Source organism: Capra hircus, chromosome 8 (genome assembly GCF_001704415.2).
Source record: "Capra hircus breed San Clemente chromosome 8, ASM170441v1, whole genome shotgun sequence".
Classification (NCBI taxonomy): Eukaryota; Metazoa; Chordata; class Mammalia; order Artiodactyla; family Bovidae; genus Capra; species Capra hircus.
In genome coordinates, this window is record NC_030815.1 from 60,831,404 (window position 1) to 60,843,922 (window position 12,519).

The following is a 12,519-nucleotide window of genomic DNA, read 5'->3' on the forward strand; positions in this document are numbered from 1 at the left end:
CTAAACAGCAGAGTCTCATTCCTTTTGCCTTCCATGTCAGCCCTCCAAATATTTGGAAGCAACAATCCAGCCCTGCTCATTCTCCTCTTCTTGGTACCAAAACATCCTTAGAGCCCTAAGGTGTTCCTCCAAATACTTCTTCATCAGGTCATCCCCATCTGGACACATCCCAATTTGTCACTGTCCCTCTTCAAGGTCGATACTTTGGGTCACAGCCTTCAGGAAGGATCTGCCCAGCACAGAGCAGTGTAGACGAACAATACCCACATCTTGACCATTCTACACTTTCTCAAGCAGCTTGGGAGGCTAGAGTGACCACTCACCAGAGACTGAAAGCCGTTAGCGCACTTGACAAACACAGTGACACAATCTCCCCCATTCAGGACCTGTGTGTTTGATGGTAAACATCAAACTCAATTTTTCTTTTTTTCTCTTCAAAACTCTACCTCTAACCTTCAGCCTCTGAGGGAGCCTCAAATACCCGCCCCTCCACATGGTCAGTCACAGCAGGCTCCAGCTTGGGCACAACTGCAGTGAGTCCAGGTGACAATGAAAAGATGACACCATCAACCCCATAAACCAACAGAGATGGTAGGCCCACCCCCTCCTGCAGGAACAGGGCACAGCAAGCCACCAAGTAAAAGACTTCTGACATCTGTTGACATCAGGAGCAGGGGGAAAGAGGTGAAGCAGTTTCCAAGAGCCATGGATCATCTCCCATAGCTCGACACAGAGGCCGTGGGCCCAGCTCCTGCATGGCCTGGAACACACAGACCACACCCCAATCCACCGCCGGGCCGACTCAGTTTTCTAGTTATGGATCGTAAGTACTTAGGCACGTGCTCGCACAGAACATACATCCCTTACAGGGAGTTGAGAAGGGGACTTGTGCCAAAAAACTGAATAATTGAATCAAGATTTCTGTCACGCTGCTCTCAGGCCCTAGACCCTGGCCCTTTTTTCTTTTCCTTTTCTGATGAAGGTTTTACAGACCCCCAGGGGGGTCATTCCTCCTCTCAGACCCATTAATGTCAGCCCAAACTGGCAGCCCATCCAGGGAACGGAGATCAGGGTTAAGGTGGACCAATGCTTGGGACAGAGGCAGCCAGTTCTGGAGGCCTGGGCAGCATACTGAGGGTTGCGAAAAACCAACAGGGAAGACTGACATCTATTTAATTCCTGGGAGGCCCCTGCACCGGCCCTAAGGGCAGAGATGAGATTATTCTCTTCCTCAACCACCCCCCTCCCAGCACCACGCTGAAGGCCTGGGAGAGACCCCACTCGCTAAGCCTACTACAGGAGGTGTGCCCCTCTCACTATGCCCAGATCCATCCTCTCCCCAGGGGTCCCCCCAAAAGGGGCCATTGCTGCTGTGCTCATACCCCCACACCTGCCAAGGGACCGGCTTCCTAGAGGCGGCAAAGCACAGGCCATGGAGTCCTGCCAGGACTGCCTTTCCCTCCAAAGGGTAAAGATGGGAGGAGGCCAGGGAGAAGTCCAGTCCCAGCCGGCCCCTCGTCCTCTCCCAGAAGGCTTAGCCCCTTCCCCGAGGGTCAGGTGGGGGCTGGGCCCGGCGCCTCCAGAGCTCTGCAGGTAAGGGGAGCGCATAGCAGTCATCTGTGCTCCCGCCCCTGACCAAGGGCCTGGAAACAGATCCCTCAGAGCCGGTGGGTCCATCCCCAACGACGGCGCGCGCAGCGTCTCTTACCTTCGTCTCTCTTGCGCTTGTTGGTGTCGGCGCTGGGGGATGTGATGCCCAGGATGCCGCTGATGGAGTAGGAGGAGCCAGCCGAGTCCGTGCTCACCGAGGACACCTGCGTCACGGAGCCCGTGGACACTGCGCAGAGGGAGAGGACGGTCAAGGCCCGGCAGGAGGCTTGGCGTGGGGGGGGAGGCGGCTCCGGGGAGGAGGAAGGTTGGGCCCCAGCCATCGGGCCAAACAAAGGCACTCCCCCAACACCAGCTTGGTGGGCCGAGCGGAGAGGGTGGGGGGCGTGCCAAGGATGCCTCCCCCTGAACAGCAGCCACACCTGGAAGATAAGAACGCCCCCCCTCCCAAGAGAACTGACAGCAGTGAAAGGAACTCAAACCCAGCCTATCCGAGGATGCAGGAAGCAGGGGGATGGAGCAGAGAAACTGGGGAGCTGGAGCCCACAGCCAGCCAGTGCTAAAAACAACCTACTATTTAGGCAGGGTCACTGCCTATTTACACATCCACCCAGTCACGCAGACATAAGTATCTGCACACTCACACACATAGCCAGCAAAGCACCTAATGAAGACTGTCTCTTTTTTTAATAGTTCCTCACTGTCTTTTCTCCTTCCAGTTTACCTGGATTTTAATATTTAATATTAGTTATACAATATTAAAAGTGAAAGTGAAATTGCTCAGTCGTGTCCAACTCTTTGCGACCCCATGGACTGTAGCCTACCAGGATCCTCCGTCCATGGGATTTTCCAGGCGAGAGTACTGGAGTGGGTTGCCATTTCCTTCTCCAGGGGATCTTCCCGACCCAGGGATCGAACCTGGGTCTCCCACATTGCAGGCAGACGCTTTGCCATCTGAGCCACCAAGGAAGTCTTATATATATATTATATATATATTATATATATTAATATACTCTCTGATATATACATTGATATATAATAATGTTAATCTTTTTTGAGAACTTACTCTATGCCAGGCATTCTTGCATTATCATATTTAATGCTGAGAACAAACTTATAAGTTAGGTCACTGGAAAGGTAAGGGAATCAAGGTTCACAGAAGGTAAGTGACTTGCCCAAAGTCACACAGCTAATGAGACAGTGCAGTGACTGGAACCCAAGAACTAAAGTCTTAAGCCCTGTAGTAATCTGCTCCTCACTAATGAATAATGAAAAAACAATAATATGCTTCACATTAATAATGTATTTTTCGTTTGATGCTTGCAATAACTGAATGCTATTATTCATTCTCATTTATCAAGTGAGGAAACTGAGCCTCCATACGGCAAAGTGATTGGCTCAAAGTCATCACACTAATAAGCAGTAGCACCAGGGCTCAGCCTTGGGTCGTCTGGCTTAAAGTCTAGATTTCTTCCGCCCCCAAACGTGGGTTGATGACTTACTGTGAATGAGGTATTAATATCTAAGTTCCTAAGAATAAGAAAGGGGGAGGGGAGGTTTCAGCAAGTTTCACATTAACTCCTGGCCCCAGAATCTAAGAGGGAGGCCCTTCGGTCTTCAGGGGCCTCTCAAGCTGTACAGCTGAATTTCCATTTCTGGGCTGTGGGAATTCTTTCTCGGTTCATTAAAACCTGTAGACCAATCTCAGGCACATTTCCTTTGGCCATAACTAGCTGGAGGCAGGTGGAGCTGCTTTTGACTCTAAAGCGTAAGAAAATACTGGAGATGGAGGTGATCCGTTGAGAAGCTGTTTGTTGCTTTTCTTGGAGCACATCCAGCTTTTGCCCCTCCAGACCTAAGGGGAACAGAGCTTTCTTCACATAGTTGTGTTTGATTTTAGATCTTCCTTAGGAGACACAGAAGTAGAAATCGTTAACTTCTCTTTTCCTTCACCAGAAGAAGCGCCTCAAAATAGATTTATGCAAATCTCACAACCTTTTTTGTGTTAAGGTGCAAAGAACAGAGGAAGAAAGAAGATCACAAGTCTTTTGATACTTTAAACAACAACAACCACATGTAACCAAGGTTCACCACGCTGCTGACAGAGCTGATGACATTTGTTCCAATATTTTGTGATCACACTTAGCTCGAAAGACCCAGGTTCCAATTCTGGCTTCTCCATTTACTGGCCATGTGACCGAGGGCTAGTTATTTCGTCTCTCTAAAGCTTCCATTTCCTCACTCTTTGGTAAGTTTATAAGCTATTAGGGGTGGCATACACATAAGATATGGTTTTTATACCAACTTCTGAGATTAGGCATTCTGCTGACTGTCAAGTGGAATTATTCCTCTCACCCAGTTGAAAGAATATTATCAGTTACCCTTAGTAGTCATTGCTATAGGACCTGAAATAGTTAAAGCTGCAAATGAAATCCCAGACACAGATATTTCCCCAGAAACTTCCCTCAATCCTCTTCACTCCAGCTCAGCACAGCTGGTCCATCCCTCTCTTCTGTTCCCACAGCACCCCTACTTTCTTCTTGAGCCTGATCTCAGTATTCACAAACTTCTCTCTGTAATTGTTGTTGTTCAATCGCTAAGTCATGTCTGACCCTTTGTGATCCCATGGACTGTAGCCCATCAGGCTCCTCTGTCCATGGGATCTCCCAGGCAAGAATACTGGAGCGAGTCACCTTTTCCTTCTCCAGTGGTGGGGCGGGGGGGTCTTCTCAACTCAGGGATCAAACCCTCGTCTCCTGCATTGCCAGGAGGATTTTAACACAGAGCCACCAGGGAAGTCTGAAAACATCTGTCGAAACCTGGGCTCTTTGTGATAGTCCCCATTAGACCAAGAAGCCCTTGAGAACGGGGGATTTTGTCCTACTCCTTTATAATGTTAGTCTCCACAACAGGTTGCATAGCAGGGGCTTAGCCGATGCTTTTTGGATGGATTACTAAATGAAGACTTATTTTATGTAAAGGAGGAATTCTGTCTTACTTTGATGCAAAGAGGCAACCATTAGCAATCAGAGAGCTTCACGCTTTCTCCCAGCTAACCAGAGGTGTTTCTCTTATCCCAGGTGGAGAAATAATACACCTTGAGTAGAAACATGTCACTTTCATCTCAGGATCTTTGCAGGGAAGGGAAGGCAAGGGAAACTTCTGAATTCCTGAGTAGTAGGAAATGTAACTCCCCTCCTTGGTCACTGTCAGACTTCACCCGTGAGTGTCAGAAACCCCAGTGGCAGCCCTTGACAGTTCACGGAGCATCGAGATCGAAGCAAGAGAGAGAGAGAAAGAAAGTTTAGGAAGTTTTGCCACATCTTCACTCAAGACTGCAAGTGCACAAAGAATTGTAGAAGGGCTGGTTGGTAGAAGAAAAAAAACACATTCAAAACTACTTACTGACTAATGATGCAGAAAATGTTATGAATAAGTATCCCTTTCTTGATTTATTACTTTAATTATCTGACATTCTATAGACCCCCATTAGTGGATTTTTTTTTTTTTGGCTTAGATTTCAATTTTCTGTCTCATGGTGAAAGCTATTTATCATAATAATCAGTAAAATTCAAAACCTTTTAGCAGTATTTATAAAATTCATTTACCAGGTTCAGCCCTTGGAGAATGACAAAGAAGGCGCATTAGTACGTGTGCCGAAGTGTTTTATGCAGGATTATCTGTCCATAAGAATGATTAAAAGTTCTTTTGAGTACTTGGAGCCCATTAGATTTTTAAATTTTTTTTTAAAAGTTCTTCTTACCTATGCTGTGACTGGAAGCTGGGACCGGCTGGTTGGGTGGCTGCTGTACTTTTGTCCGGATGATCCTGTGAACAATTGAGAAAAAAAAAAATGCTATTTACCATCACAGTGGAGAAGAGATCTCAAGTAGCAATGCCAGAAACCCATATCAAGTTGGGTCGTGGAAGTGGGGACAGATTATAAATCCAGGTCCGGAACTGGGGGTTTGGAAAAATTATAGGTTAGTTCTAGCTCGGCCCCTACCTCCCTGGGTGTCTTTGGGTAACTGGCACCCTTCTTTGGGTCGCAACTGCCTCTTCTGTAGGAAGAGATTGATGTGTTAATATTACAAATAGTCATCCTATTCTCGGAGCAGCTTCAGCTCCATCAGGAACTCACTGAGCAAGTTAGAAAGTTTCTTCCCTTCCCTGGACCTCAACCTTCCATCTGTGGAATAAAGCCACTGAACCTGGTGACCTCCCTGTCCCCTGGCAGCTCTCACATTCTGGTTTCTCTGCCTTAGAAAGCCACAGGAAGAATAACATCCCTGCCAGGTGGCACAGTGGTTAAGAATCTGTCTGCCGATGCAGGAGACACAGGAGACGCAGGTTCGATCCCTGTGTTGGGAAGATACTCTAGAGGAGGAAATGGCAACTGGCTCCACTATTCTTGCCTGGAAAATTCCATGGACAGAGGAGGTTGGCAGGCTACAGTCCATGGGATCACAAAGGAGTCAGATATGACTCTGCTACTGAGCACACACACACACCATTGGAAATTATCAAGGTGGGGAGGGGAGCAGTGTGAATGCTGCTACAAAACTGGAAAGGGTTAAAGTGCTGCCACTTTAACTCTGGCTTGGCTTGGCTAAAAGGAAGCCTGAATTACACAAAACAGTGGAAAGGCTCTACAGAGCTGGAGCCAGGGTTGTCCTGCATGGTCTTCCCAGAGACCTTGCTCTAGTTCTAAGATGAACTTGATTTTGACCCTGGGCAAGTCCACTCCACTGTGGGGGCCTCGATACAATGAGAGAATTGGAACAGACCACTCTTTGCTTACTTTAATCCATCCTTTTTAGAAAAAAAATCTTATCATAAAGCCCAGTGTATAAAATGGTCAATAGCAGTGGCACCTTCCCTTTGCTACCTGGCAGCTCTGAGGCCCTTCAGCAGAACCTTGGGCTCTCAGATAGTAAATTTCCAGCTGGGACAACATGTGAGGCCTTCATGAGACCCCTGAGCCCAATGCATTGTAAAGCAGCTGAACAAAGTGAAGTGAAAGTGAGTTAGCTGCACAGTCATGTCTGACCCTTGGCAATCCCATGGACTATAGCCCACCAGGCTCCTCTGTTCAATGCAGGAGACACAGGAGAATCAGGTTCTATCCCTGGGTTGGAAAGATACCCTGGAGGAGGAAATGGCAACCTGCTCCACTATTCTTGCATGGAAAATTTCATGGACAGAGGAAGCTGGCAGGCTACAGTCCATGGATTTGCAAAGGAGTCAGGGATTGACTTGCCTGGGATTCTCCAGACAAGAATACTAGAGTGTGTTCTCCAGGGGATCTTCTCGAGCCAGGGATCGAACCCCTGTCTCCTGCATTGCAGGCAGATTCTTTACCAACTGAGCCACTAGGGAGCAGCTGACCAGGGCCAGGCCAAAAGTTACTTGGGGTCTGCAAGAAGATTCCTTCCCTGGCACTTAGGAGACGGGTGGATGGTAATGAAATGTGCAGCTTCTTTGGAAAAGTTCTATCCCAGCCTCCAACTGTGACCTTTTAAAGAACATTTATTAGAGTGCTTCCTAATTATAAAAGTCCTTTGTGCTCATGGTAGACTATTTGGACAAGTATAAGGAAGACATCTAAAACCACATTTTGGTGTGTTTCCTTTATGCTCGCATTCCTATGTGCATTTGGAAATATCCATTTTTTTTCTTAATAACATCAGGATTAAACCATGTGTACAATTCTATGTCCTGCTCTGTTCACTCAGCTTTATATAAGAAACTTTTTCACATTTCAGAACATTCTTTCTGGAAGTTCGTTTCAGGCTGCACTAGTCTCCAGCTTGTGCACCAGGAGAGGGAGAAGAGGAATGGCAGATGCCTCCTCTAAAACTCCTCAGGCCTTGGCCCCTGCTCTCTGTGATCTCACAGCTCGATGCTGGGTATGGAAGGCACCCAGCGTCCTCAGCTGACAGCCTAGAATGGATGTTTCTGTTCACACCACAGCCCAGCCACGGGCTCTCTGCAGCCTAGGCCACCTGAGCTCTGCGGAGGGAGGGCCTTTTGCTGTTTTCTGTTGAGTCAGCAATGTTTCGCCTCAAATATCCTCACAGTGTTTGCTTACTTGTTTTCTCCAATATTCAAACCACTTATTTTGATTAAGCAAACAGGGACTGTGTTAACAAAGACCTAGGAGTGAGGCAGTTTTTTAGACTACAGGAATTAAGCTAGCATCTGACCTAATTTGGGGATGTCTGTGTACGTCACCTTCTCTGTGTACACGTGTGTGTGTGTCTACATATATATCGCTAGATGTGTGAATATATATAGAGATGCAAGATTTAACTATATTTATCTATATTTTGATTTATATATATACAAACATATGGTAAAATATATTGTAACTGTTTCCCATTGAAGTCCAGCATAAGGTCCTAATTTTCAAAGCATTGTCTTCCATTAAATTTGTACATAGGCAAAGAAAATTATATTTTCCTTATTTTTCTTTAAAAATAGTTATAAATTGTCAGTAAAACATAATCAATTGTTATTAATCATTGAGTGGCAGCTGCAGTAGGGTAAGCAGGTCCCAGGACCACACTTCTAGAGTTTGAACACCAGTTTTACAATCTGCCAGCTGCATGACCTTGGGCAAGTTACTTAACCTCCCTACCTCAATTTTTTCATCTGCAAAATGAGACTGAGAATCATTTTTGCCTCATAGGGTTATTATGAGAATTAATTAAGTACTTAGACCAGTGGTTGCTGCATAGTAAATTCTCGATAAATGTTAGCTGTTGTTATTTTCATCGGCATCTTCATAAAGATTAATGACCAGCTTCAAGCTTAAAAGGTTCATATTTTCCACAAATGCCTTAAAAACACATGTGATCCCCTTGGGAGCTGGGGAGGGGAGGTAGCCATCCCCACACCCTATTTTAAGGCTGTGGCAGGCCTGTCTTTTACAGGAGGACCTGAACTGTAGGGAACCCTTCAAAGGTATCTCCAGAGACAGAGATTCTGCCCATCTGCCTGCAGCAGCTGCCAGCATCATCTTCCACAGAGAAGAAATGGGAGTTGGAAGAACAACACTGTGATTGAATTAGAGTGATTCTTAAAACACAAAAAATTAACATCAGGACTCATCACCATAAGAGTCACACTCTGGACTTTTCTAAACCAGAAACAATTGGGGCTAATTGACAGTCAGTACTAAGAGGTATACCCTTTACTTTATTTTGCCTGACCTTGAATGCCATAGGATCATTCTAGATGGTCCAATGGGGGAGGAAGCTCAACAATCAAAGAATTCCTACAAATAAGGAAACTAAAGCCCAGAGTGTTCAAATGACCTGCCCAAGGTCACATAGCAGGTCAGCTCCCATGCCTGGGCACTTTTCTTTGAGCCACATTCAAAGGAGGTAGGACTTTAGCAGAGGGACTAAATACTTCCTACGTAACACATAAAGCCTAGCTGGATTCAAAATCCATCTAGAATCCAAAGATTCCAAGTCTGAGCAACTTTAGATATTACAGACATTGGCAAGGGTCCCATTTCAACATCACCCTCACTGCTTGGAAAGGCTGTCTTCTCACTATCACCCCCAGCCACCACCCTGCCCCCACTACCACATACAAAATTCCACTGAAAGAAAATCGTGTTGCCTTAAAAGAAATGAGGTTATAGGGCTGAAGAAATACCCATATCTACTGCACTGATCAAACTGCCACTGGTGCATAGGTGCAGAAAGAATCTTGGGCCATCAGCTATACTAAGAATGCAAAAACCAAGGGTCCAAGCTTCGAGACAGCAGCCAAGCTGCAGAGCCCATAGAGAAGAAAGAGGAAAGGGAAGAACGATCCCTGAAGGCTTGCTGCCCAAGTTAGGCTGAAGAACAGAGTTTATAAAGGGTCATCCCCAGCCACACCCATCGCAAGACTAGGTGTGTTTGGCCTGGAGAGTACATTTATTTTCATTTGAATTAGTTGTCAATTAGTTGTAAGTTGGGAGCTTTACATGAATACATGAATTTCTAGCTTCTCCTGAAAAATCAGAACACCCAGGATATTGGCCCCGCGTTCTCACAGGACAACTACGGCTGGAACTAAATAGGGCTGCCCCTCTAAGCTGGGAGTGCCAGTCAGTTTAGAGCCATGGGACTGGAACAGACAAAGAAGGAAGACTCCATCCGTCCCCTCACTCCCGGCATTGGGTTCAGCTCTAGGAGAGTCTCCTCCAACTGTCTCAGGTTGGATTCCAAGCATCCTTCCTGCACGTTGTGAGCATCCCAGCATGTATTTGTCCTTAAGAAGTCACACAAACATGATGGTTTGTGTCCCAGGAAATCTCCCACAAACCCAGCAGAACTGGTTCAGTGTTGCTTCACCCCAGTCAGTCATAGCTTCCCAGGCAAAATCCCCAGAAGGCAGCAGGAGTTCACACACTTCTGGTGGGCAGGGGGGCGGGCGTGGCGGGGGAGAAGGCACTGTGGCCCCCAGAATAGCTACCGATCCAGCCACCCCCTCCCTCACTAGCTGTTTGAAGTAGTGGAGCAGTGAGACATTACCTCCCAGGGAAGCAGGGGCTGGGAGAGGGAGCTAGGACCTCTTACACACATTTGCAAGACAGTTACTTAGAAGCTGCATCTGTTAGAATGCAGTGGTATCTTTATATGAAAGATAAAACTGTACCAGGATGGCTCAAGCTTTGTCGGGGTGTGGGCAGGGGGAAAGCAGTCACACAAGACACAAGACTGCCACCCCCCTCCCCACCTGCCGCCCTTAGTTTATTTGCATTGCACGGTCTGTTGCTAAAGACACCAAAGAGCTCTCATTGAAGAATGTGGTAAGGAGCCAGAGAGTGCTCCCAGGAGGAGCCCCAGAAGAAGCACAGGAAAAGGCTATAGATCACAGAGGAAGCCTACAGACAGGCAGCAAAGCATCCAGGCTACAAGGCTGGGGAAGGGAGTGGGAAGGCAGTGGGGATGACTGTTTTCTTCTCCTTGTCTCTCTCCTCACAGTTCCTTAGTTCTCAGTTCTGCGCTGGCAGAGTCCTATCCGGGAGTGGAGCAAAGAAGCAGCCCTTTTCTTCCCATCAGAGGACCTGGGCTCCACCCCGACATCGAGCTCAAAGTCAGAGTTCCTGTGCACTCCTGTGCGCTGTGAATAGATCCTGGGCCTTAGTTTCTATACTTGTCACAAGAGAGTTAAGCCTTGAGGCTGTCGGAGATCACAGATGTGCAAGCCCCTTAAAGGCACAGCCAGTGGGGCCACTGGGCCACCATGTGGACAGGGACACCGCGGGGAGCCCTGAGGCTAGCCGTGGCCCTGCAACTAGCAGCCGGACGCCCCCCACAGCACCACTCGGGACACAAAGCACCAGCCGAGCTGTGATTTCCCTGGACACTGCTTCAAGTGCCCCCTCCACAACCTTCACCACGTCTGTAATCACTGTGCTCGGTTTGCTTCATATGCTTCTTTCAAATAACATACTTTTTTATTTAAATAAACTTATTTTATAAGGGAATATCAGTTCTTTACCATAATTGGGGAGAGGTAGTTTGTAAAGTTCACTATCACTAGTTTGATGTGCTAGTTTTATTTTTCTGAAGGACATTGAAAAAACAGTTTTCCTCCCAGTATGACAGAAGATAGAAGCTGGGGCCAGCAAATGATTTGTGCTCGTCCTGCAAAGGCATTTTCTCATCGACATTAGTTGCCGCTGTTTAAAGGTATAGAGATTTCATATACACAAACACACACATACGTACACAAACAAGTGCTAGTTTCTGGATTCTCTTTAAGAACGGAAAAAATCGGGCTACCACTGGGCCCACATGCCCAGTGGCTTTCAGTTGGAGCCGGGAGACAACTGTCCCTTCAGTACAGCTTGTGTTCCTAGTTTGCACAGACCCAACCTTCCCGGTGGCCTTATACCTGAGCCACTTCCCCCGTGGCACCAGTTGCCTGGCTCCACGTTGGCACTGGAGTTTATGACCTCCACGGGCCACCTGAATTATCTTTGAAACCACCTGTGTAAACTAGATTGAAAAGTCTCTGGGTCCACCAGTTTTATGGAAACTGCTCTGCTCCTTCACCGCTCTGAGCACCTCACATCTCTCTCCACATTAAAGGTTTTGGAGACAGACACAGGTAAGAGGGGAAAGTCACTTGCCTTGTGCCATGGAAGCCTTTCAAAGAGCTGGAAGTAGGGGACTCTAAAAGCATACAGATCCCCTCCAGAAAGAACTGGAGTTATTCTCCCACAAGCCCCCTAAAAACCTACTCCAGTATTCTTGTCTGGAGAATCCCAAGGACAGAGGATCCTGGCGGGCCACAGTCCATCCACAGGGTCCCAAAATGTTGGACAGTGACTGAAGCGACTTAGCATCATATGGCATGGCAAACCCACCACAATAATTGCTACCTTTCCAGCGATTTTATGCCTATTGTCGGGCTGTCCAGACCCCTCAGTGAAAGCTAGAAGCCCTCCCTGGACAAGGAGCCCCTCTAGAACAGAAACGAAGGGATAGATCATGTGTCTGATTCCCCTCACTCTTCGTGGTACCTTGTGGGATGTCAGAGCCAAAGTAAAGATTTGCTGAGAGAAAAAATCAGGCTAATGGTTTATGAGACAGCAGGACTCTAAATACCAACATGAACACTCACACACACGGTGATTCTGTGCATTTGAGTCATCATGGAAGCAACAACTGTCAGGACCAGAGGGGATCTTAGAAACAGTCTGGTTTGACCACCTCGTTTTGCTGCAGGGGTCCCCTGTGCCCAGGCAGGCTCTGCACTAACAAGAGCAGGGCATGACCTTGGAGAAATGGGAACTGTTCAGGTTTTCAGTCTGCTGGCTTCGCTTTTCTTTGTGGGGTTTAGAGAACCATCATTTCTGTCATCTCACAACTATATCCTTGACTCTACGGGTTTCAATGG

The 12,519-nt window shown here is 47.1% G+C and overlaps 1 protein-coding gene across 3 annotated transcripts in view; it reads right to left on the minus strand.

Moving 5' to 3' along the window:
* The window catches only part of PAX5 (paired box 5), a 179,047-nt gene that overhangs the window by 146,821 nt on the left and 19,707 nt on the right, over window positions 1-12,519 (minus strand). For 2 of the 3 annotated variants that reach the window (XM_018052180.1, XM_018052183.1), the window contains 2 exons: window positions 5,372-5,436; window positions 1,709-1,837 (listed from right to left, as the gene is read on the minus strand). In XM_018052180.1, the coding sequence (XP_017907669.1) occupies window positions 1,709-1,837; window positions 5,372-5,436 (194 nt within the window). The remainder of the gene's footprint in view (window positions 1-1,708; window positions 1,838-5,371; window positions 5,437-12,519) is intronic. The other variant, XM_018052181.1, reaches the window with a different exon arrangement.